At 42.4% G+C, this 26,874-nt stretch overlaps 1 protein-coding gene and 1 long non-coding RNA gene across 6 annotated transcripts; one reads left to right on the top strand and one right to left on the bottom strand.

Annotated features, from left to right (window-relative positions):
• Positions 1–1,063: 1,063 nt before the first annotated feature.
• On the bottom strand, positions 1,064–23,145 carry ZNF451 (zinc finger protein 451). 5 transcript variants are annotated; one of them, XM_053381136.1, is made up of 15 exons: positions 22,941–23,145; positions 21,049–21,135; positions 18,451–18,525; positions 15,986–16,111; positions 14,010–14,121; positions 12,878–13,028; positions 12,467–12,593; positions 11,964–12,117; positions 10,475–10,622; positions 7,200–8,836; positions 6,176–6,313; positions 5,102–5,232; positions 4,619–4,805; positions 2,874–2,939; positions 1,064–1,982 (listed from the first exon to the last, which is right to left on the bottom strand). In XM_053381136.1, the coding sequence occupies exons 1-15, from the start codon at positions 22,941–22,943 to the stop codon at positions 1,924–1,926; spliced, it is 3,201 nt and encodes a 1,066-aa protein (XP_053237111.1). In that variant the 5' UTR covers positions 22,944–23,145; the 3' UTR covers positions 1,064–1,923. The 5 variants fall into 5 exon arrangements, with proteins under 5 accessions (XP_053237111.1, XP_053237112.1, XP_053237113.1 ...); XM_053381137.1 differs by having other exon boundaries at positions 22,975–23,145; XM_053381138.1 differs by lacking the exon at positions 22,941–23,145 and adding an exon at positions 22,754–22,909.
• On the top strand, positions 20,272–21,217 carry LOC128410218 (uncharacterized). Its single transcript, XR_008329415.1, has 2 exons — positions 20,272–20,475; positions 21,090–21,217. It is a non-coding gene; the product is annotated as an uncharacterized LOC128410218 (long non-coding RNA).
• Positions 23,146–26,874: the final 3,729 nt, after the last annotated feature.

Here is a 26,874-nt window from a genome sequence, read left to right as displayed (position 1 = left end):
CCTAATAAAGAGTTTCAAAACAGGATCTGACTGGCAGCCCAGTACATCAGCTTGGTGGCAGCGTGGCCTGCAGCTTATCGAGGGAGCCTATAGCTAACTGGCTAGCTACAGAGGAATGCAGAAGTGGGAATAGGGAAAGTTATTCGCCAGGAATAGTACAAGCTACTACTGTTCCAGATCCAACAGCCCAGAAAAGTGATCCTTACCAGGCCAAGGCATAACCCTTTCAACCTTAAAGAGATAGGAAACTGTTATGAGACATTCTGAGCAACTCCATTAATAAAGTTCAAGTTTTCCCATTAAAGTGTAGGTTAAAGATAAAGGGACCCCTGACAGTTAAGTGCAGTTGCAAACGACTCTGGGGTTGCGGTGCTCATCTCACTTTACAGGCCGAGGGAGCCGGCGTTTGTCCGCTCCACAGTTTTTCTGGGTCATGTGGCTAGCATGACTAACCCACTTCTGGCGCAACGGAACACCGACACCAGAGCAGCGTATGGAAACACTCTTTACCTTCCCGCCAGAGTGGTACCTATTTATCTACTTGCAGTTTTTGACGTGCTTTCAAACTGCTAGGTTGGGAGCAGGGACCGAGCAATGGGAGCTCACCCCATCACAGGGATTCAAACCACTGACCTTTTGATCAGGAAGCCCAAGGCTCAGTGGTTTAGACCACAGCACCACCCACATCCCCTACAGAGTGTAGGTTACATACTTCTAAAGGTAGGTCACTTTTTTTTAGGTGGGAACCTAGAAAACTAATGAAAACAGTGTGCCTCTATATGGAATACCCTTCTTAGCAAGAGTGATCCTTCCCAATCAGGATAATTTGCTAAAGGTTCCTGACTTTTTAAAAATGTATTCATGGGTTGATAGTGAGTGTGTGTGTCTGTGTGTGTGTCGCGTGCACGCAGTTTACTGCTGAAACACAAAGTTAGATGGTCACTCCAAAGCAGTCCTTCAAGAAGCCTGCACTAGAAACAGTGATTTAAAATTACCACCTTTTGCATTCAACACGTCTATGCATCAGTCAAATGGCATTTGACTGAAATGAGGACATACTGCAAAAAGTAACCAATATTTTAATTATGCACAAACGCAAAATTATGTTCCAAAAAAATAACCACAATTAACCATGTAGGAATGTCGAAAGGGTTTGCCTTTCTGAATTAAGATGATTTAAAACATGGGGGGGGGGGAGAGAAAATAATTTGCTGTACTATTAGTAAGACAGGAAGCATAATATACACCTATAGCCCAGTCAGTTTGGTGCCACGTTCGCTCTCAAAACATAGAAAGTACATACAAAGATAAAGGTGAAAGAAAACAACTAGGTCCTCAAACTTTTGTTTCACTTCTTAAAGTCACAGTGGAGACCCATCACAAGTTTGCCAGAGCACTGGAGATTGCAGTACTACTTAATTTTCCCCTTAAGGTAAGACAGTAAAAGAAAATGAGGAATCAGTACGTATCTGTTGCAATGTTTATGCTAGAAATGCATGTACAACAGGAAAGAAACATTAACATCCAAAAATGAAAGCCAGGGAGAGGAAGAGAAAGAATAAAACAAAAAAGGCAAGCCTAGTTTACAAACCAGATAGTTTTAAGAAACTAAAGCTTAAGCCATCCTGTCACACAGTGGAACTACGTTTTTGAGCCTCTTAAATATGCTGTCCCATACCACACCTGTATACTGCATATCACCGAGACAAATATGTGGGATAACTGAAATCCAGTTAAGGGTACTCAAGTTCCACTGCAGTTTATGATGCTTAGATGTGTCAGTAGAGCTCAGTTCTTAAAGTGCATTGAGACTGTGAAATGTTAACCTGTACTTTTTTTTTAATCGTTGTAATACGATGAACAAATTTCAACTACTTGGGAGCCAGCTTATTTGCTTTTTCGTGCACTGGTATCAAGCCATCGTCACATCTCTTCCATGCTTCGCTTGATGGCCTCTTGAAAAGCTGCATCTTCCTCTGCATCTGCATTAAAGAAGCAGGACTTAAAATTGCAAAACAAATGCATAGCTGAAATACTGACTCAAGCAAGCTTCCTAATCAGTGGTTGCAGAAAGGTCAGGTCCCTGGGTCCGTCTAGCTCAGCTGTGGCTACACACTGACTGCAGTGGCTCCTCCAGGGTTTCACAAAGGAGTCTCCCCCAAATTTACGTTGAGAAGCCAGCAACTGACCCTGGAAACTTCTGCATGCAAACCAAGTGCTCTACCACTTTTATTCGTTTATTTATTAAATTTGTATGCCGCCATGTAGATCTCAGACACCACCAAGCTATGCTCCTTCCTAAAGCAAGTTCTAACTTTTGTAAATGTTTGTTCACATAGCTGGCAGCTACCGGGTGTTAGCCTCTGGGGGTATGCGGGATGGCTAGCAGGCACAAATGGTTTATACAACCTGTATAAAACAGTATCTCCTCCGCTAGGAACTATACACAAGGCTGTCACAATGTGCACGATCCCAACAGCTATAGAAAGACAGCTCACACAATTGCCGGGGCCACATATATGCCCCCCCCCCCCACAAAGCTGCTAGTACATACAACCATTGCCTCCATAAGATCCTCGGTTGTATCATGACTCTGCCAACAACCCAGCTCACTCCTCTGAAGGCCAGCATGCAAACACTGTATTAACTGGACCTAAATCCATGTCTCAAATGGTAAGCAAAGGCCCATTTTATGGATAGTCCTTTCTCTTGCTATAGCCACTTTTCTCTGTCACGGTGCCTGTACAGGAATATGCACATATGGTGGGGGAAAATGCTTTCTAGGCTCTTCCTTGTTCGATAATATTGCCAAATCTAATTTTCTACGGCCACTTCATCTCTTGAATAAGCATCTTGTAGCGAAATTAACATACCGTTTTGGTCCTTCGTTACTTCTGAAACCTGCTCCACTGCCATTCGAGTATCTACCACTTCATTTTCTGTAAAAAGACAACACAGAACTAACTATGCAATACCACAGCTCTCACAACTAGCTTTCCTCTTCAGAGTTTTGTTGATTGCTAAAACCTGGCTGTCATAACTTTTCCTTCCTCGCTTCAAAACCCAGTACCCTCAAACAGTGTACAACATATAACCAAAACAGAGGTTTATCTTCACACCCACACTGAGCTAGTTTAGCAATACAGATGGTAAAGAAATTGGGGATGCATTCCCATTAGGGCAATGTCCTTTGAAAGCCACCATTCAACTTGATTTCCATGTAGTTAAAGAACATGAGATCCATGCCAACACTCAACTGCAAGTTCATATTATTTTACGGAACTGAACATGCAACAAAATAGATGAAACCGGCATGTGGCTTTCATACTTTAACCCCCATAACAATTGCACAGAACGGAAAACAGGGAGGACTCAAGTTATAAGCTTTTCAACAACAGTGATGCATTTTGACAAAGTACATCAACACCAGAGATGTATATCATAAAGAGACCCCTGAACCCTCTAAAATCTCAATTCAAGATATTCTGTACAGGCAGGACTAGCATAATTTGATCTCTAGGGTGCTGCACCTGAACTCAAAAAAATGGTTTAAATGAAGCTCCTGTTGGCTTTGTGTGAACCAGAACTAAATCCCTAAACGTAAGATCTTGCAGTGGCACACCTGTAGACTTTTCCTTTGCAGGTTAGGAATGAGCTATGCTGCAGCAACTTCCATGCTGCAACAGGGGGATGCAACTGTCTTGACTTTCCACTGATCTTCCAAGACAAAACTGCTTCAGAACAAGTTATTAAATAATAAGGAGCATCAAAGACAAGGTTGAGGTTGGTGTGCCACTGCTTCAAATCTAAAACGAGGCAAGTGACTTATTTTGCACAGTAAGCCATTGTAGGAAGAAGCGGGAGAGAGGACTCTGGGATTAGCTCTAGCTCCTAAATTTACCCCGACCTCAGGAAGCGTTTCTCAGAGTAAAATATGAGCCAAAATCTTACGCGTTATGTAACAAATTGTGAACTCTGCATTGGTTTGCTCTGCATAGCAATACCCAAAGCCCAACAACCACCTGGTGCTTCAGAAGTGCTGTGCAAAGTACATTGAAAGTCCTGTGCTCAGAACTTTCCAAGTGCCAAGTAGAGGGCTTTCAAGGCCCTTGTGCCGTGCCTTCTACAGCAATGGCAACATGATGTTTGTCGAATATTTGGGAAGCACTGCACTGTGACGGGTGCCAATCACAGGACGTCATCGTGTCACATGATTGACTGGCAGGTGAGGGGTCCAGTACACCTGTCCATGCTGGCTCGCCAGTAGTGGGGCAAGATAAAAGATCTGGCCTGTTGGGCCAAAAGCCTCCCCCATTCCTGTCATAGGCTGTTCCTTAAACAGAGCATAAACACACTGCTCACTAACAGGCTTTATATTCTTTATTTTGCCTCCATTACTCTTTTGCTTCCTAGTGGCTGGCCCTTACTGTAGAGCCCCTGCAAACTAGTTCAACTAAACTAAGTTACAAGGGGACTAAGTGTGATATATTGATGGGGAATTATTCATAAAGCAGTACAGTAAGTGAACAGGTTGCCTCTCCTCGCCTCAATCCTGGAAGTAGCTTCCACCAGGCAATGCATGCCTAGGCTGTATATATAAATGTATTAGAAAGGATACCTTTGGCTGTATCAGAAATGCTGTTCAATAAGGCATACATCATATCGGCATCAATCTTATGAGGATCTAGAATGCGAGTTGTCCGCTGAGTCATCTTAAGCTGATCCTCAAGCTCTAGAAAGCTTTTGTCTCCCGAAAGAATAGTGAAAGGAATATGCTTTGGTAGATGCTCATCCAGACGGCCCACCTATGGAACAAAACATGAATTATGCGAGGCAGAGAGACAATGGGCATACAATTTCTTTAGTGAGAGGATTTCAGATTGTGTAGGTAGACAAGACTGAACATTCTTTAGCCCAAACATTGTAAAACACATTGTTGTGTATGTGTTTTTTTTACAATCAAGAGGTATATACGTTTTATGAAATAATTTTTTTATATATTTGCACTGTGATAGGATTCTCGGTGAATGCCAGCAACTGACACCCTAACGCAAAATATTTCCTTAGCATCTTATCACAGCACAGGTGCGTGAAAACTTACATGCACACAGATTGCAAAGTCAGCAGCCTCTCTCCTTGTACCACAGTGTGGATGGAGGAAAAAACACCCAATCTTGTTAAGGTAGTTAAAAATCTTGCAGTTCACAGGTGGCTTCCAGTTGTTGTGCCCACCTAAGCAGTAAACCAGAAGACAGCCACTGTTAAGAGATTCGAGGGACTAGACAAGGGAATAGACAGTTACTTTTTAAAAGTGTGTGTGTGTGTGTGTGTGTGTGTATATATATATATATAAATATAACACAAACCCTGTGAAATACTAATTATGTTTCTGAGAAGTGGGTAATCTAAATTGCACATGGTTGATATATGCAATGTACTATACATGCTCCAGCTTTGTAACTTTTGCTACTTTGTGCGGCAAAACATGCTCCCATAGTAATAGGCAAAGGACTGAGCTACACCTAACATCATAAAAGGTGGTCGATCCTCATTTCAACTGTTTTCAGGTAGACATCACTTACAACATTTTTACTAGTTATACCTTGGGATGAATACGCTTCGGTTTAAGCATTTTCGGGTTGCACTCTGCGGTGACCCAGAAGTAACGGAGCGCGCAGACACAGGTTACGTTTGCTTCGGGATACAAATGGGGCTCCGGAATGGATCCCGTTTGCATCCCGAGGTACCACTGTAAATGCAGACAAATGCAGCATCCAGTGGGTGTTAAACTGATACCTAAATTAACACAATGTGGGGGACCATTGGATCTGTGCTGGGAAGTGGTTCAACAGACAAGGTGCTGCTATTAAGGTGACCCTGCTGTGTGTAGGGACCTCTTGAATTATACGCATTGGGGGGGTTATAGCAAACAGGGCCTCCGCCACAGATCTCAAGAACTTGGGTTTGACCGATTCTGGGGGAAGCACTTCAAGTACTTGTCAACTATGTCCTTCAGGGCTTAATACCCCAGTATTAACACACCTTGCCTGAATTAGGAATGCTATTTGCCATGAACTTGTGTAAATGTATGCTGCTACATCTGTAGATTACCTGACTCACATGTGCTATACAGTGTGCATCAAGGGAAAGTTTGCACTGCCAACGAGTTCCTTACCTTGAAAACCCCAGATAAAAGTTCCTTGGTTAAGGGTAGCAGGCAACTGATGGAAAAGGTTTCCCCAGTTATCCAAATCCATCATAATAATATGAGTCATGGTACACAAGTAATCAAGATCAGGTAGATCTCTGTAATCTAGATAGTCGGGTGGAAGGGAAGAAGAAGGAAGCATAACAAACATTATACGGATTCCTCAGCTGTAGAAATCTGTACTTCAGAAAAATTCAAAACAAAGCACATCAAATTCTTTAAAAATTCATTGCAATTTAAGTAATTCATACATACTCAATAGGGTACCACCTACAGCAAATTTATACTAACTTCAACGTTTTTCATTATGAGGTTCTGCTTGTTTTTATGCAGCTTGCATTTGGATTTAGATGATTACTTGCCCAAACGTAATTGTAAACAGTGAGGAGGAATACAGACAAATACAGAAGGGCTCTCAGGTGGTGGGGAAATTATTTACAAAACAATGCCATGATGAAAGTCTACTGAATAAAATCAATTTCCACACAGCGCCTGAGATTTTACTGTCCTGTAGCCATTTCACAATTAGGGTATCAACAAACGCATTCTTTTCCTTCCAAAAAAATTACCAAAAATCTCCTAAGCCTTTCTTATTCACATGGCTAGAAAAATTGTCATCAATGACGTAGAATGGGTGCAAGACTAAATAAGTTTCCATGTACCACTATGGAAACAATTATATAAGCAGAGTTTGCCGAGGCTATGAAATGCTACATGTTCAGTTTAACCAAGGGCTCGCCAACATTTCAGTTTTTCCCACCACTCCCCCCCCCCGCCCAGAAAACCTGTGGTTTACTGCTGAATCAAACCAAACAGCAATCGGGTTTTGTGAGCGACAAGTGGAAAACCTCCTGGACCCGTGCTTTCCAGGCACAGGGCAAGCGAAGTGTTGACAACCCCCAACTGTTCTGCAAGGTTCTCTCAGCAGCCATATTTGTTTGGGCAGCCATATTTGTTTGGGCATCCAAAGTATACCATGGTTTCTACCTACCTAGACCAAGCTCTTCAGAATGTGGCTTCTTAACTTGCTCCTTGGGTAGCTCTCCTGGCCGCCTCTTCTCTGAAGCACTTGCTGCAGTCTTGTCTTCTGAAAGCATTAGGTTTTCAGGCTTTTTGTCTACACAGGATCCACCGGGGGAAATCTGGAAGACGTCACTTCCTGCTTGAGTTGGGGCTAGCTGGGGCTTTTGTGGGAAGCAGTGCTTGCTGTGAAAGTGCTGGTGGGCAATTCCAATATCGTTGAAGTTTTTGTTGCATGCTCCACACCTCACAATGTACAATTCTTGGTCAGGTTTTTGCTCCGAGTGTGTCATGAGATGAGCCATCACGTCAGGAAAGCTCTGCGCTGTTGAGGAGCACAAGGTGCAACGGAACCACAAGTTGCCCTTCTCCAGCAAGGCCTTCTGACACCTCTTGTAATCTGCCTTCCTGTTCTCTTTGCTCAAGTATTTCTCCCGACAACCACAGTTCAGACGATTGCTCTCTTCTACTATTTCGGTACTCTTGATCGATGTCCCCGCTTCCTCAGACACGCATATGTAATCTGTGCTATGGAAGCCCTTGAAGTGAAGCAAGAACTTCTCCTCGGCATCAAAAAACAGGTCGCCACAAAAGCCACAGAAGTATTTGACCTTTATGACACCGTTATGCTTATCCTGACAGTGTCGATGGAAAGTTTCGTTCTTCCGGAATGTCATTTTGCACAAGTCACAGCTGTACCTGTGGAAGTGGTGGCTCTCTAATGACACACAGTGCTGCTTCACGCTGTCTTCAGAGTCAAAGAGCTCCTCGCACATGCAGCACTGCCATTGGTGAGACATTGACACATCCATGGGGCTCAAAGGTGGAGACTGCTCCATAGGGCTAGGAGTTCGGTCTTTCTGTTCAAGTGAACTACCGTACAGTGCACCAGAAGATGCTGTAGCATCCTCAGCTGTAGCATCCTCAGCAGCAGCAGCAGCATCCTCACGGTAAAAGCTGTGCACACCATGATATTCTGTCACATGGGCCTTAACGTCATCTACTTTCTGAAGAGCTACATTGCAGACCTGACACCAGAAGACGAAATTAGTCAAGTGAGCTCCTCCATGGAACCGGCTCATGTGCAAACGGATGACGCTTGCATTTTCCGCAAGCTTGCCGCACACTGCACATTTGCGGCAGATTCTGTTCTCGGAAAAAATGTGGTTTTCTACCAGCTCCTCAGAAGGAAATGCCAGCTCGCACTGACACACCCAGGTTTTGACGGCTGGAGCACTGCTAACCTCTTGGCTTCTGCCTTCCGAATCCTTTATTCGTTTTGAAACTGTTTTCTTCTCATCACCAACGGATTCAATCGAGTCCGAAGGTCTCTTCAGAGGAGAAGATTTTAAAAAGCTGCTATTCTTCTGTAGATGAGAGGCACTTTTATTCTTTTCGTTGACATGGCATACTGTCAAGATGGATTCTTCCATCGTGGTGAATACTTTAACCTTGTGTAGGGTTTTAGAAATATGCTGACGGATATGGGTGTCGTTGATAAACAGCTCGCTACAGGTGTGACAGAAACCTTTGGCTTTAAATACTTCGGCGACTTGGCAGATGCGCTTCTTTGACAGAGTCACTGGGCCAGCATCACGACAACGAGTTCTAAAATGGGAAAGGACATTGTAATACCTACTTAGCTGTGCATTACCAAAAATCAAAAAATCAGTATGGTCTAAAAAACACCATTCACACGCTAAACATTATTTTTGGATATTTGCTTAGTTGGGCCCAGTTAAGTTTCCAAGGTTAGCAGCCTTCCAAACAAACAGGGGATGAATGACACTAGGCCACTGCCAGTCATTGCGTCCTAAATCTGCCTCTTCTGCAGTGGCAATGCCCCAGATACAAGAGAGAGCCCTTTAAAACCAAGGCTGGCAGCTGGTAGAAGCACAGGATTCTGTATTCTCAGCCCAGGGGTAAGGTATCTTAGGCCCTCCAGGCTTCACTACCTGGCCCCTGGGACTCTCCCCAGGCCACACGCCTGACCAGCAGTGCTTCAGACCCTACTGGGGTGTTTTTGCCCCGCTTGAATGTGTCATTGAACTCTGATCAGGCCTCTTGGTTGCCTGGCTAGAGAAGGATGTGTGAGCGTGGGTAGGAACAAGTTCACTGTACAAGCGTAATGCTTGATATCCATTCCTCTGCTCACTTTTGCCTCTGGCTCCACTTGCTACTGGCATGTTGCCTCGAGAAGGGAAGGTTGCTCTTGGGCTGAAAGATTCCCTACCTCTTTTCTAGGCCTTTAAGGACAGGAATGTGCAGACAACAACTTAGGGACATTGCTATTTTCCCAGCAGCAAAGACAGTTCAGCACTACAGTTAACATTATTTATCTTATTTATTAAATTTGTGTGCCGTCCTTCACCTGTAGATCTCAGGGATGGTTCGCAACATAAAAATACTATATATATATATATATGTGGGGGGGGGGTGTATATGTGTGTATATATATATACATATATGTATGTGTGTGTATACACACACGCAAAACAAAAAGCAAACCAATAACATCCCCTCCCACAACACATTCAGAAGGGAATCAGATGTCAATCAGCCAAAGGCCTGGGAGAAGAGAAATATTTTTTGCCTGATGCCTAAAGATATGTAATGAAGGCACCAGGCAACACTCCCTGGGGAGAGCATTCCACAAGTGGGAAGCCACAGCAGAAAGGCCTGTTTTTGTGTTGCTGCTCTCCAGACCTCTCACTGAGGAGGCACACGAAGAAGGGCCTCAGATGATGACCTCAGGGTCTGGGTAGGCTCACATGGAGAAAGGTGGTCCTTGAGGTCTTGAGCCGTTTAAGGCTTTATATGTCAAAACCAGCACTCTGAATTGGGCCCAGAAACTAATGGCAGCCGGTGCAGTCAGGCCAGGGCTGGTGTAATGTGCTCAAACCAGTGAGCAACCTGGCCGCCAAATTCTGCACCGGCTGAAGTTTCCCAACCATCTTCAGAGGCAGCCCTACATATGACATGTTGCAGTGATCTAACCTGGAGGTTACCAGAGCATAGGCGACAGTAGTTAGGCTGTCCCTGTCCAGCTGGGCCATCAGCCAAAGTTGATGGAAGGGACTCTGGGCCACTGAGGCCACTTTTTTAGTCTTCGTTCCCATGTTTAACATGCATGGAGAAAGAGCGCATACATGTCAGAACTGAAAGTAGGCTTGTTGCCCAACAAATGTTTAAAGGAGAAACAGAGAAAGGAGTCCCATTCTACAAGCAGGAAGGCTCTCAACAGACCTGAAGTGTGCTGTTAGCTCCACATGAGAACGCAACACCTGATGGCAGGATGTGCACTTCACTTGGAACGGGATTTCTTTGCACAAGGAGATCAGAAGATTCTTTGCATAAGTTGGGAATGGCAAAGGTTGTGGTTGTGTTGCTTTATCTGCAATGGAATGCACAGAGTTATTTGTATCACTGAGTCAGAAAGGACCAGACATTATTCACTTCCCAAAAGGAAGGCCAACCACATGCTGGTGTCCCCCTCCTCCAACGCAGACACGAGTGCAGCACCAGAGAAGGGTGGCGCACAGCAAGCATGGCCCAGTGGCATCTTGGCCACATCACACTAGAGCAGTGATGCTCCACCAATCCTAACCATCTGCAGACCAGAGTTGGGAATCCAACAACATAGATTCTAGATGGCCACAGGTTCCCTGTCCCTTGACTTAAGGGTTTGTTGCAACCTGTTGTCCATTTCCAGTCAGTCAACATACAAAACTTACTTCGAGGGACAACTAGGTGGTACAAGGAGAAGAATCAGAAGTTACAAATGATTCAAGTAAGAGAATCATGTCAACAATGCACCAAGACCAGGCAGTTAAGAACGAGCTAACAAACATCACTTGGTTCCTGAGAAATGTCACACACTCAAGAGTCAAATCTGAGCATTTTTAAGAAGTTTTGCAAGAGTGATGTTTTTGGTTCTACTATGCTTAGACTGGTCAGGACAGGAGTGCAGGGACAATTTTTTTTAAAGCTGTTTAGTTACTTTGCACTCGTTTCAAAATTTATTAGCTGCCAGGAGGAAGGGCAAAACTAATATACTTTGATATAACCTGAGAAACCAAATTACAGAAAGGTACCCATCATATGGATGTACCCAGAAATATCCTAAATTTTAAGCAGTACCATATATATTTTATGGACCTTGCATACTAGAGGGAACAATACCATACACCTCAGCCACAGTATAGAGGACAGTCATTGCTCCAGGAAAAAACCCTTCCCTGGCAACATTCTCAATATATATATATTTCCTTGTTTTATCAGACTAGCAAAAGTAGCTAAATCAAATTGTGCTGTTCTATATATTAGCTTCAGGTTGTTTTCTGTCCAATATAAGCCACATTATGTTTCACATTTTAATTATCTTGCATGAGCAACACAGGAAATTGTTTATAACCTTGAAAGTCTGATCTGACCTCCCAAATCTTTTTACTTGAAATATTCAGGAAGGACAAAACCCATCTTAGCTTACAGAGTCTAGGAAGAATTTGCATCGGCAGCAATACACAAGGAAGTGGGGAATGAAGGCATTCTAGAAAGCAGATTCTGCATGGAGCTAAGGACACTTCCTTAAAGTAACTATCATCTTGATTAAGATGATAATGTTACTTTAAGGAAGTGATGTAAATTTTAATGTATTTTACCACATCCCCCCTCAAATCATGCAGTATCCAGTCATTTCAGATAGAAAAATATATACATTTCAAAAGAGACATACCACTGAGTTTAAAAGCCTGAGAGAAGTGATTCTTTTCAGACATATGCTGCAGACACTCATCTCTCATGCTAAAAAGGAGAAAGCAACATGGACATGCAAAGCACTGAATATGCTGAGGAGGGTATTTCTTTTCATGGCCATCACCTTCACTTGCCTTGAGGGGGTGGGAAGAAACAAAACAATAACTCAATTTTAGACAAACAGAGAACATTTGTTTTCCAACATTATGAAGAACATTTTCTATAAGATGCTATGGAAATTTGCTCTTAATACTAAAAGCATATCTCAAAATATATCAACTAATACCTGCTCCATTTATGAGCCACAACCACCTACAAGCAGCAGATTTTTTTTTCTGGATTTGAAAAATTATCAAAAACCAAACCTGAGCAGTAAAATCCCTGCAAAGATTCGTGTACAAGTTTATGAAATGGGACTCTTCTGAGGGGAGATTCCCCCCCCCCGCTACTTTTGTGAAAACATGCATTTCCTTAAATTCTTGCCTTAGAAGAAACGTGCTCATTATACTGCTGAGACGTGGGGAATCTTCTGTTGCAGACTATGCAGGCAAATGCATCAGCTGGACATCCATGTAGTGTAATTGATGGATCGCATGGAGAATGATCAAACCTAAGGAAATAAATTTACATGATTAAATAATAGATAAGAACAATAAGAAAACCTTTAGCGGTTGCCCATTACAACAACAGGTTTAGAAAAAAAACCTGTTTAGTAAAACATATGTGAAGTCTGAATATACTTGCAAAACTGAACATTTCCTGACATCTAGAAGCATAAAATTTCTGCAGAGCAACTATCAGTGCACTGCACATTTGAGACTACCTGTAAGATACCGTGTCCCATGTTCAGGCAGTCTAGCAACCTATTTCCTGATCAAACTAAAAAACTCATACCTCTGAAGGTGGCCCAGGAGAAGATGCCTGTTGTCAAATTTTCTGTAGCAATGCATTATTGGGCATAAAATGGATTTACTGTCAGATTGTATTTGGTCTGATCTCTGAGGTAATGCTCTCCTTCCAGAGTTTACAGTGCCTGGCTTGAGACCTACAACGTGAAACAAAAATACTTAATACATCATGTAGTTGATGCTCCAAGACAGGTTAGAAAATAGATCACACTGCTGTAACGTCACACCGCTTCTTTTGTTTAAAACGCATGAGACTGACTATGCTGCCCTCACTAAAGCTTTCCCTCGTTTTTCATCCAGCACAAAACTCGACTCATGAATATGTGAACCTCAAGGAAAGGAAAGAACACAGCAACAAACCCAATCCTGACACTGGGCTAACAGGAGGCCGGCCACCCCAATCCAAGGGAATCTGCCAGCACGGATGAATGAGGTGAGCAGTGGCTGAGTGGTTCACGTAAGATGTGGCTATGGATGCCTCATTCCTAGGTTGGCTTGTTCCACATGATGAAACTTACCAGAGCTAAGAAAGACTAAGGTGGATAGGCAGGTCTACACAGGGAAAAGAGGCTCTGAAGAACAAGCCTGCCAACACACACCCACACACCCTCAGCCCTGCTGCTAACGATTCTTTAGCTGCAGGCACAGTGAGTGGAGCTTGGGCTCCTCATCTGCAGTGCTTTGCACATCCAGAAAGTGCTATGTAAGCATTTAGCTGCCCAGGCTCTTCTAGGAGGAAAGATAGGACATACTTCTTAATATATCAAATGTACTAAGCTACAGCATCTCCTTAAAGCAGTGATGGGGAACTTGCAACTCTCCAGTTGTTGGGCAATAACTTCTGCTATCCCCAGCCAGAATAGGCAACAGTCAGGGAGACGATGGGAGCTGCAGTCTAGCAACAGCTAGGGAGCCAAAATTTCCCCATCACTGTATGGAAGAAAAGGATGAAGCTCAAACACCTCTCATGTTTCTCCTGTGAAGGCTACCCGTACCTTGCTTACTCCTCTACATGTGTCTGAAAGGGAGAAGTGATCGACTGTAACTAAGATAGAACTATTCACCCGGAAGAGCTGTGCATCCCTCTAAATGGTGAAACAACAGTACCAATACATTACCTGGCATTTTCAGCCACTGGTTCACGCACTGCCTTGCTGCTTCTGTGTCACTATGTCCCTGGATAAATTCCAGCTCTTGCAGTCCGTGAGCATGTTGCAAATCCAGTTTTTCCTAATGGTACCAGCAGCCGGAAGACAGCGTGCGCAATTAGTTGCACTGATTTACCGCCAATACGAAAAGCATATATACACATACAAGCTCAAAGCATTCACTGTACTGACTGGCAGCGGCTCTCCAAAGTTTCAGACAAGGAGCCTCTCTCAGCCCCACCTAGAGATGCCCAAGACTGTATCTGGCACTTTCTGCATGGAAAGCAGATCCACCACTGAACTACAGCTTTGCCAGTTCCTCAAAAAGGTACCGTATTTTTCCGTGTATCACACGCCCCTGTGTATAAGACAACCCTTATTTTGGGGGGACTCCAAATTAATAAAATTGGGGGGGGGGGTTGCCCACAGTTGTTGAGCTTTTTTGGGGGGGGTTGTGATAATCACTCACCCGCGTGACCAACGCTGCTAGTCACACGCGTCGACAAAGCCAACAATTGTCTGCCCGCTCACCGCCAGCAGCCAACTGCCCGCCATATTGATGCAGTGGCAGCCAATCAACAGCAGCCTTTGACGCAGCCACCAATCACCCTCCAAATCACCGCTTACAATCTCCTGCTCGCGGCTGCAATCAAACGCTCGTCCCCCCTCTGCACTATCCATTTATAAGACAACCCCCAATTTGGAACATTATTTTAAAATTTTTAAAAAACCAGCATCTTATACACGGAAAACTATGGTATATGTTTTGTACTCCTTGAATGCCCTTTTTGTAACAATCTTAGAAACAACTACACCCACCCATTGTTAAGATCACAGAAGGGAAGGCCGTCTCTTGCAAAGACCTGTTTTCTTTTGTCTGATGTAAAGAAGTATATATCCTTCAGAACACCCACATTTCTTACTAAGGCTCTACAAACACACGTAACAAAATCTGAAGGAGGGCATGGGAAATAATTTGTCCTCTAAAGGTTGGGGAATAGTAGCATTATTATTATTATTAGTGTAATGGCTGTTTGCTAAAACACAGTAAACTAAATTGAACTGAACTGAACTGAACTACTTCTTTGGTCCAGGCTTCAAATCACAGTTTGACCTCTGCAGTTATTCGTGAGATGAGTAGTTTTACGTATTATAACCATATATATATCTCTTTGCAGAATCCCCATTAGCCTGTGCTGGCTGAATTTCAATTGTTAGAGAGCGGTCAACACTTGTTTGCCAGAACCTGACCCTAGAACACAAAGTCATTTGGAAAAGGCTACCTTAACAGGCTAGGAAGCCTGCATGCTATATTTAACACAACGATTAACAGCAAAAAACATGGACAGATTTACCCGAGGCAAACGGATACAGTCATATATTCCTAAGCGTGCCAACTTCCTATCTTTAAAGCCTCAGGCTTCATAGGTGCAGAGGAAATGCTGGAAAACAGGACCACAAGGTCCACCCTCATTAGCGCTTTCTGCCACAGCCATCACGACCGCACATGAACCATAGCATGTGGTCATTAAAATAATAAAAAACAGCAACTGATCCAAGTGACTATAAAGTTTCAGAAAGAGTAGAGCACTGAGGGAAACGTGGAAGAGCACAACCTGGCAATGTACTACATAAACAAATGTACAGTAGTTACTGAGAGGCTGAACTCAAGGGAAGGACTAATGAGTACCGGTGGACACAATGTTCTAGACTGGACACAATGGCAGCATGAAACCAGGTTCAAGGATTAATGAGGAAGGGTGCTTACCAAGATATTTTGGAACCAGAAGAGAAAAATCTAGCTGGAAACATTACCCAACATAGGCCATTTAATCTTTTTTAAAAAACAAACAAGCTCTGCTTTGGAAATAACAGCTGAAGCCAAACAGTGGTTTAAAACCTAGATGATAATCCCTCATTGTTTTTTGTAAAAATAAAAATCATACCTTGAAAGCTTTATTTTTCTCTTCTTTCAGTTGTTTCTCTACCTCTACATGACGTGCCAAGCGGTCTAGTGTGGAAGCAACCTTTTCCTTCTGATAATCGACGTAGTCTTTGCGTTTTGCATTTACCTACAAATGAAGAGAAGTTCTCCCATATTACCATCTCCCACAAATTGCCAGACAATTCAATAGCAACATCTTATCATCCACTACAAAGGGCTGGGGATGGGGGCAATTATTTCAGTCTGCCACCATTTGGAACTTGGGATAAAAGCCTTGGGGGAAATGCATGCTTAAAAGCATCCGAGGCATTTTCTAGACACCAGTCAAGAGTCCTCTTCAAACACCTCAGTAAGAGTATGCATACTTTAAGACCATTGCTACACCATCTTCTAACAGACACAAAAATGGGTTCAGATATTATTTTTTAAAAAACAACTCTCATTACACTCTTTTTTTAAAAGTATTTATATGCTGTGTTCTGTACTGTTCACATGGCACCTGTCAGGGATACTGGTTTCTTCAACCTCTATACAAAGTGAGGTTTATACAAACACAGGTTTAATGTATCTATGCTTCTTTAACTTTCAGATGCCATTAATTAACTCACAATGCTTTCAAAAACTTCCTAGCAGCTGTTATAGTCGGTTTAGGTGTAAGATGGATGCAAACATTAAAGACAGTATGACCATTTAATTAAGACAGATGATTTATTAAAGGGTGTGTACACACACACACACAGAGAGAGAGAGAGAGAGAGAGAGATTGGGAATTTAGTGTTTGTTGACAATTTCTGAAGATTCAACAAACACCTTTGCTGACACCCGCTTCTAACTGGCTTTAACCTCAGGCCAAATTGCCTAAACTTCCACCCCAGCCAAATGCTCTCACAACTGGGGACAATCCCTAAAACTCCTCTGGTTGTATTCTTGGCTGCTTGGACAGTTTAACCAACTATTAAAATCCACACGAGTCGTGATCTTCTGGTAAGACCTTTGCAGAGGACAGCCTTTTACACCAACTCAAGACACTGGCTCCCTTCCTCTGAAAGGTATTAATAAACACACTGGGCATAAATATCCAGTTCCCTCCTCAGTTTTTCTTTAGTCAGAATAAATCTATCTGATCCAGGCCCAGCCTAATAAATTCTCAAAGTGATCATCTGTCTCTCAGAAACTTACATCTGCCATCTGAAGGAAGCCCGCTGTTTTCCTTCAGCCCTTCTTTACTTGGGCTTCCCCAGCTTCTGAGGTTTTACTCTTAGGCAGATGACAACTTACCCTTACCTCACAAAAGCTGTTGCTTAATGCTTTGTTCCCTCAGATGTTGAGGAGGTTGAGGATGTCATACTCAACTTAGTTGCTATGTGTCAGAAGGCTCATTGTCACAAGTACGATGCAATGTAAATTGCATAGCATTGTTAGGTGTTTGAGGGATGGGCCCGATTTAACAACAGCCACTAAGTGTACTTCACAACACCAGTTGCCGGTGACCCTGCTGGCATAGGTTAAGTACTGAATTAGACATCATGGTTGGGATTCAGCTAATGAGTCCTGTCAGCAGAAAGTGTAGGCTTTCTACTCGCTCACCCCTAGTTGGTTCCAGGGGTCTGGAGAACCCCCAAACAATGTACCGGGGGGAGGGGAGAATAATTCTTTAGCAAAAGGTTGCCAAGGATAAAACATTCACAAGGATAAAAACCCATTCACAAGGGTTCCATACAAGCCATCAAAGACCCACATGGAATAAATGTATAAAAACAAAAAGCACAGAGAATGCAAGAATCTGCTCTTAGTTCCCTCAGGATCTGCAGCTTGAATTTAAACACTGTTTAAAAATTGGATACAATACAGACATATAAAATATTTGTAGTGGTGATAAAGGAACATTTTTTCCAAGCCTTCGCTTCAAATCTAAGTGAGCAGCTAGCTACCAGCAAGAAAGTCTTTTTGGAGATGGCCCCCTGCTTACAGAATACCTTCCCAGACAACCTTATCTGGCACCTACACTATGATATGCACCAGGTAGATTTCCATGTTGTCTCAAGCCTTCTTATCGCAATCTACTGGATGCTTCAGTTTTTACATCATTTTTTTCCCCTTGCTGTGGTTTATGCTGGTTTTAATTGTTTCAGCTGTTGTGTTCCATTCTGATCTTACATAGAGGGGTTGTGTTTTTGTGTTGTTGGGCTTTCTGCTTTTGTAAGTTATTTAGCTTTTAGTGTTTTTACTTCAAGTTTGTGTTTTATTGCTTCTGTAAACTCCCCAGAGAATTGGTTAGATGTGCAGTATACAAATATAACAGGTAAAGAATAATAAAATCATCTCAGAGATATTTATATAGATAAAATAAGAATATATTTGAACCATATGTACTCCCCTTCAAGTGATACAAACTTAGACAGACAGAATGGAGTAATTCCAAAGAAAACTCTTGTCCAGCAATTTTAAACGGCAGGGAACACTCACATTAGAAGAACTGCTACCGTCTTCGTCACCGCTGCTAAGTTCAATGCAGTCCAAGACTGGTCTCAACACAGCTTCCTATGGAAGAGAAAACACAGAATCACAGAATTATAAGGTGGAAGGGACCCAGAGGGTCATCTAGTCCAACCCACTGCAATGCAGGAATCTTGCCCACAGCTATCCCTGGATGGGCTTGAACCACCAACCTTCTGGTTAACAGCCAGACCCACTGAGAATAATGTGTTTACCTTTAACAGTGTTCCCCCCCGCCTTTCTACACATGTCTGCAAAAGTTACAAGATCTAGGAACACAACAAATTGATTGTATATTCAGAAGCATTGTGTTTATAAGTATTATTATCTTTCTTGCCCAATTCAGATTATCATTTGTTGCCATACACAGTTGAACAGAGTTCAGCTCTAAAACAGACTGCCTACTAACAGACAGTGGCGAAACATCCAACAATCCAGTAAAGCTCTTCTGTTGATGGAAGCCCACCTTCAGAGAAGGACCCAGGCAACAAGTCCTTTATCTCTAGAAACTGCCAATTCAAAAGAGGCAGTGGGGAAAACAAAAGAGGGAAGGAAGGAAGGAAGGAAGGAAGGAAGGAAGGAAGGAAGGAAGGAAGGGGGCAAATGACATTTATTAATTATATTAATGATCCATTAGTGTTCAGCTAGTCAAACTGAAGTGTGTCACACAGAACACCATAACCAACACTTCCACCAACATTAACATTTTTGCTTTGGGCAGGGGGGAGGCTGAACCACCAAGAGAGATAAGAGAAATTATTTTCATGTAATTGTTAGAATTCCTGCTCCGTAATTGTTGTCTATCACATGACGGTATATGTTTTGACTCCACAGAATGGGAAGTGATGGAGGCAGGATGTTTGTGTTACTGTGTTCTGTGAAGTGGGACTATTGTCCTTTGTTCTTTTTGCTGTCTGATGCTAGAGAGAAAGGGAGCAATGTTGCAGTGCCCTGTGTGTGTTTATATGTAAATAAAGTAGATTAGCCAAAATGCTGAGTTGCTTAGGTCTGTTACGCAAGTTACGCAAACTCTGCGGATCCTTAAGTGTGCCGATGTCTGTTGGCATTGGTCACCGTCGGGCTGAAGAAAGCTTATGAAGCTCCCGAACGATCAACCAGGAGGGAGGGAACATGCCAGTCGGCGCATGTGTCTCGGCCAGGGTCCTACTTGAGTGTAGGCTGAACTCCTAACAGTAATGGCTCTCACCGGTAAGCCTTCCCACCGTGGCTTTTTACATGAAGAGCCAATTTGGTGTAACAGATCTGGACTATGACTGGGGAGACCCAGGTTAAAATTCCCACTTAATAACTAAGCTCCCCAGGTGATCTTAGACCAGTCACTATCTAAGCCCTAGTGCATCTCACAAGGTTGCTACACAGATTTAAGCGGGGGAAAGCAAAATAAAAACTTAAAATTAAAGTACTAACAGAAGGGAACTTTATAAATTGCTTAGCCTTTGTACAAGAAGGAACACATGCCACCCACTTTTTCAGAATTCCTCATGTTTTCCTAATGGAAAAAACCAATGCATATGAATATGGGTCACAAATATAAATTTATCTGTATTTGGGCACTGAAGGAATCTGAATGCACTGCCACTTAATTCAGGTTAACTATAAAATGAGACACATGAAACAGATTTATAAGGACAGCTCATTTTCCCCCACATTCCTTGGATATGTGGACAGTGCTAAAAAAAAGGTTTAATTTCAAATTGTTTGTGCTTTATTTTAAAGATTCGCACCCTACCTATCAAATTACCTCCAAGACGATTCAGAACAGATAAAAGTCTTATATCACCATACCTAGCAGCCCTCTGGCCGGTGTTAAAGGCCAGCCTGTTCTTTGGTTTGCTTGTCCTCTGCAGTCCCAGGCAACTGACAGTTGGAGCAGAGTGTTCTGCCTGGTAGGGAGGGGGCAAGCAAGTTCTCTGCTGCTTTCGCCAATGCCTGGGGCTACATTGGTTTCCCTCACAATAGCATTCTTCATGGAAGGTATCACAACACATTTTGATTTATTATTTTACATATTTTCTAATTATAGACCACTTTTCAGACACAGATCTCCAGGATCAGGTTGGAGTAGCCAACAACATGCTCTCCAGATATTGTGGGCTGGAAATATTTGCATGGTCCCAATAAGCCATGGTTTGGCTTGCCTTGATATGAAAACCAGGCCATTATCTCAACTGCTTTGAGTTATGGATTTAACTGAATAACTTCTTCTGTCTGTCTGAAGTTTCTTTACATCATTTCCCTCTTCTCTCTGAGTTCAATTGCCGCCAGCATTTCTTATCTCCTTGTTGGGTATTTCAAGGGTTGAAAAAAGTATTTTAATTTACAAGCTTATACAATGCACATCCAAGGAACTGCCTGTGGCTGTAGAAACTACTATCTGTTTAGTTTCCAAACTGATAGGCACTCAATTGCCCGGGGTTGCTATTAAAGGGAACTATGGTGTTGCTTATAGATTTAAAATAGATATTGTTTACATGCCGGTTTTGTAACTATGTTTGTAATGGCTTTTAGTCAAATACAATAAATGATTGATTGATACTGTTTACATACCCCAACAAACTCAACGTCATCTTCACTTTCCTCTTGTTCAGACGATGCATTCTCAGCTCTTTTAGAAGACACAAGACACTCCATTATCTGAAAAGGGAAGGGAGAGGAAAACACCTTTACATGTCAGCAATTTGCATAATGATGCAATAAATCAGACCCATCTCTTTGACACTTTATATTAATTGTGACTGTAGAGAATCTCATATACATGATGCTAAGAAACAGAGTACAAATAATTTATTAAAAGGTTTAATATCAATATTTTGCTTTATATCAATAGCCTGTATTTTGAGCAGAGAACTAAAATAACATAATGATAAGTTACTTATATGCTACCTAATTATCAAAGTCTCTAATTATCATAACAAAGGGCAACAAGCTACACTATGAGAAAACGCTGCAAACATATTTTGGTTTTGAAGATTACAGGCATATTTTGCAACAAGATCTCAAAAGAATAAGAGGAAAGTGGATGGGATTGCTTTCACTCCTCTGGGCGAGATTAGGCTTTTCTGAACTAGCATGAGACTCTCATTCTCAAGAGTGGTGGGTTCGAGCCCTACACTGGGCAAAACATTCCTGCATTGCAGGGTTGGATTAGATGACCCTTGTGGCCCTTTCTGACTCTATTTGTAAAAAGTTTTAAACAGAGATTGATATCTCTCTTCAGATGGACAGAGCAACTGCATCACTGTCCGAAATTGCACCATTGTATAAGAATCTTCTATACACGCTTTCTATACTACCTTGCTATTTTAAGGATTTGCAGAAACAGAGTGAGAGGATGGCCTTTACTGTAGTCCAATTAAACCTAATGCCTTCAGCTGTTTTAGGAAGATTCAGAAATATGCCATACTCTGAAAACACCTGTCCCTGTGGTTTAAACCAGGTTGAAGATCTCACATATTATGTACCTTATATACTGCATACTGAGGACAATACTTAGTACAAATTTTAGGGAGAGGCCTGCCCATGAGTCTGCAACTTATCTACTGGGTTGATAAGATATAAAATGTGCAGTCTTGACCACTGTATATATATATATGCAGTAACTCATGAAGATAAAACTGATAAAAGGGCATGCTGTGCTGTAGAATCGTGGATATAGAGAATTTTATGTTTGCGTTACATTTCCATTCAGTTAGGTTTTACATAGTTTTATTCAGATATATTCATGTTAGTGTTGCATTTTAGTATTTGTTAAAGGAAGTTTTCCTCGACCTCTTAAAAGGACCACGCTATGATCCAACAAGCAATTTTAGCATTGTAAGCTTGTTTATGATGTAACTCATCTTTAACTCAAGAATTAAACTTCTACTGAGATCAAACATTCGCTTTGCAGTAGGGTCTGAAGACTAGATGCAAATAAAACACATCTGAACAGAACGGGATATATGCACCGATTGCACCTGAAGCAGACCACCACGAAACCTTTGCATGAGCGAACAGTACTAAAAGCGGGCTCATCTATGGCACAGCGCGGGAAGCATGAACCAGGAAGCACAAACCACGAACGTGCCATTTAGAAAAGGACATCTAGAGGGGACGCTAAAAAAAATACATTATCTGACTGGGGGAGGGAGTAGCAGCGGTGACCCAAGGAAATGCTCCAAGTGGGGAGTTATCCGAGTAGCAAGAATATCAGCGAACCAAGGAAATGGTTAGTCAGGAAAACACCACGTTTTCGGGACTAGCATTTTCTTACCCGCGAGGGCTCACTGAAAGAACCGCGGTACTAGGGTGGGTGGCTATGCAAAAGGCCTCCATTCAATGCAACGAAAGCCGACGATACAAGTGTGGGGAAGAGGCGATTTGGAGGAGAGGGAACAGGCCGGAAAGGCAGCAGGAGGGACGGGTTACCGAGGGGCAGCCCCAGTGCGCGCAATGCTCACCATCAGGGCACGCGATGACGCCGGCGACGCCTACCTTGCACGCCCGGGCATGCCCAGGCAAGCGACTTGGAGGAAGAGGGCAGGCGCTTCGGAGATCCTCGGCAGACGAGAGGCAGCCCCGCGGACGCCTACTCGCGCTCTCCAACCGAGCATCCGCGCGGGAACTAGACCATCGCGCACACCCTTCCTCCCAGCTTCAAACTTTTGCAAGGGCGGGGGTGGGTGGGTCGCGAAAGGGCAGCTGGGAATTGTAGTCCGCTGGTGCTGGTTGGGTGCAGACTCTGAGGATCAGCTGACGACGTGACGCTTGGAATGGTTTCCTCTGGAAAATACAGATATTCTGGGAGAGTATCCATGCAGAACTGAAAAAAATGCTAAAGATTTCTTTCAATAAAAAACCAGAGGCCTACCTCCTGGGAATAACAGATTCGGATATTCCGCAAAAGAGGAAGGGTATCTTTTTATATGCGACCGCAGCAGCAAGAGTTCTGATCGTGGCAAAATGGAAGAGTAATGAAATCCCCTCTATACAAGATTGGATCCAAAAGCTGACAGAATATGCCGAATTAGATGGTCTATCAGAAAAAATAAAGAATAAATCAAAACAGGAATTTGTTTCAAAATGGGAGGTTTTCAAAGAATATCTGAATAATAAATATAGTAGTTTAAATTCTGTTGCAGCATTCGAGGAACTTCAGTAATAGTTGCAAGGTAGATATAATAAATTAGATATATTAAGAAAAAGTTTAATTATGATAAAAGTGTGTATTGGCAATAAGTAATATGATATCGAAATATGGAATAGACAGGAGGTCGCGTCTTTAGTGTTAAGACCAATATATGTTTTATTGTTTGCCAAGAAAATTATGTGTCTATGGTTATTCCTGTGTGTAATTTGGTATTTGTGGTTTTTTTTTTCTTTTTTCTTGCTGTATCAATAAAAATCTTTTTTTAAAAAAATGAATGGTTTCCTCTGCTGCTGCAATAGCAACGTTTCCCTCCCCTGATGGAAGCGCCTACTAATCGCCCTAAAGCATAAAGGAGGCTTGCCATCTTGCATCTTGCACTAACGGATTTCTTACGGGCATGAGCTTTTTAGTGCGGTCATCAAAGCCGGTGCACGAAGCGGCAGGAAAAGGAGGGTGGCGCTTCACCTGACGGAGTGGACTCGATTAGTTTGCGAAAGTTTGCCGTGCTGTAATAAATTTCTGATACAGGCTCGGGTTAAGGACCTAAGGCTAATAGGAATTCCTTACCTTGGGCTAAGTCACAGTCTCTAAGTCTAACCTACCTCGCAGGGTTGTGGTGAAGCTGCAATGAAGAGGGGCAAGGGGAACCGTTTGAGCTCCTTGAAGGAAAGGTGGGGGAATGGATGAAATAATAATAGCATGTCTACATATTTGCATGGGGGGGTGTATGCCATGCAACTAAAAATCGGAAAGTCCTCAGATTATCAGAATTTTAACAAGTGTATGAGAAGATAAAATCCGCAAAAATATTTCACTATATTCACGCAGGCGCGCACACACATAGTCTTTTTTTTTGGCTTTGACTACTACAGTGCTGAAAAAATGTCATTCCTTCAAGAGGCTCAAGATGGCGCACATAGAAAGATTTTCCTCCGTGCACCTCTCCTCATTAAAGGGTTTGGGACCAGGTTATCTTAAAGACTGCCTGCATCCATAGCAGGTTCGCAATACCCTAAGATCTACGTTGAAGACCCAGTTGAGGTGTCCACGAGGAAACCTATTAGTCTGCTGGGTTCCAAAAAATGGGGTTTTCTCTGCAGTTGCCTCTCCTGCTTATGCAGTTCAGTCATAGGAAAAGTTATGCAGATGCTCTCTTTGATCTCAAACAAATTTTGAAGGCACATATTTGGAGTTTTAATTGTGATGCTGGATACTGCGAGCAATTTGCCCAGGGCTGGTTTTAGTAAGTTTTGACTTACTAAAATGGAATTTAAATGGAATGGTGTTTTTATTGTCATGTTAATTCTTTTGATGTGTTTTATTTATACACTGCTTGGTGAGGCAATTGTCCTAAAAAGTGATAGAGGAGTCTCTTAAATGAATGAATGAATATCCTCATAACAACAACCTTGTAAGGAGCCTTGTGGCAGAAGTGGAAAACTAAAGGCTATGGGTTTATTTGCTGCCCTATGGTTAATGTGTCATTGAATAAGTCTTTAAGGTTCCTCAAACTTCCATATTTTTGCTCCTATTGACAAACTACTGTCTTTCTGGAAACTGAATTCAGCGCCATCATTTTTGTGACATGCGTGGATATTAGTGTACTTAACAAGCTTTAGGCAAAATGGAAACCAGTAAAGGAAGACTTGTATCCACTACGGGACATTTTTAAACATATAAAGTATGGGGGAAATCCCCCCCCCACTTATGAATCTTCCCCACCCTATGATTTCAACAAGTGCCCTTTTAATACTACTTGGCTATTGTTTTACATTTAGTGAAATAATAATAATAATAATAAACACAAAGATTGAGACCCTGTTCCAGTTCTTTGCTAGACGGTGCCATTTAGGATTTTTCATTCTCTTTTAAGGAAACCTGTGCCTGTGTAACTCCTTGACTAGACTTGTTTCTGTAAGGAGATTCATTTAAGTTTTCAAGCTCTTCTCTGCAGACTGGGCTGAGGAGAAGGGCAGACAAAGAAGGTTTCCCCCCCCTTTCTTTCTGGGTTTTGGAAGCCATATTGACTAACAGCTGCAGGACTGGAGTACAGGCCCAGCCCGGCCTACCTCATTATTTTAAAGAATGAACCCTACCCACCCCAAGTTGTAGTTATGGTATATTGGGGTCTTTCAAATCCACAAGGAGGAAGGAGCATATTAAAAAACAAACACCTGTGAGCCTTTGTAATTAGAATTTCTATACTATAATAGAAGAGTGAGTCAGGCTGCCCTGCTGAGAATCTTCCGTGGCCATCTTGCCTTTTAGGGTAGAAAGATTGGAGACAAATGTGTGAGGGAAGGGATCATGTACAGCCCCTTCAACATATAAATGGAGCAAAATAAAAATGTGGCTGTAAGTAGCATTGAATCCCTGTCAGAGGAAAATGTGGGGGTTAATAATAATAATAATAAATAAAAGTACCTGAGAGAATTATCTGAGAGTAAATCCTATTGAAATCAGTAGGACTTGCTACTGAGTAAAAATGCTTAGGATTGCAGTGTAAGGCTGTGTTCCCTGGGAGTAAGCTTCGTTGAATACAACAGGACTTAAGTCTGAATAGACACGTAAAGGCTTGCAGCGTAAGGCTCAATTTACAATAAAGGAATAAACACACCACATGTTTCCTAAAATAAATTGCTGGCTGCTGAAGTATTGCAATTAAAGAATTTAAAGTGGATTGGTTGCATTTCCCTTCAGCATTATTGGAAGGGCTTGGTATGTCAGCTTCACTTCCTTCATTTGGTGCAGGTATTTTATTTTCAGTGTAAACAGGACTCCATCTTTGTACCTATACACAGAGAAAGAGACAGACAGAGGAATGGTTCCTGTTTCCAAAAAGGACCGAAGGAGGAGGGGTCTGATTTCTCCACGACTTTTAATTGTTCTATGAGACGTGGAGGGGAGGAAAAACGAAAACCGGGACATTCTGGGATCAAATTAGAAACCGGGATGGCTGCTGTAATTATGGACTGTCCCTCGAAAATTGGGACACTTGGAAGGTATGTTCTCCCCACATTAGGCCCCTAATACATTGTGAGGAACTTCAAGATGAGATGTAGTGAGTAATCCAAAGTCATCTAGTGGGGTTTATGACTGAGTTGGCCATAATTTGACTCTTATCCTGTACTTCAGATTGACTTTCAGTTAAAAAAACCCTCACAGATATTATAGCCAGAAAGACATGAATCTTGGGGAGTCAATGCCAGGCAGTACTGAGCTAAATGGAGTAATCACCTTGTTCT

Source organism: Podarcis raffonei, chromosome 3 (assembly GCF_027172205.1).
Source record: "Podarcis raffonei isolate rPodRaf1 chromosome 3, rPodRaf1.pri, whole genome shotgun sequence".
Lineage (NCBI taxonomy): Eukaryota > Metazoa > Chordata > Lepidosauria > Squamata > Lacertidae > Podarcis > Podarcis raffonei.
Note: the sequence above shows the minus strand (reverse complement) of the source record. Positions and strands in the feature narration are given on the sequence as shown.

Excerpts from the sequence above, each read along its gene's own strand:
- ZNF451 (XM_053381136.1), bottom strand. Across the intron at positions 8,837-10,474 it reads GAGCTAACAGCACACTTCAG|AACTCGTTGTCGTGATGCTG; the intron begins GTCTGTTGAGAG and ends TTCCCATTTTAG. Across the intron at positions 5,233-6,175 it reads TTTTATCTGGGGTTTTCAAG|GTGGGCACAACAACTGGAAG; the intron begins GTAAGGAACTCG and ends TTTACTGCTTAG.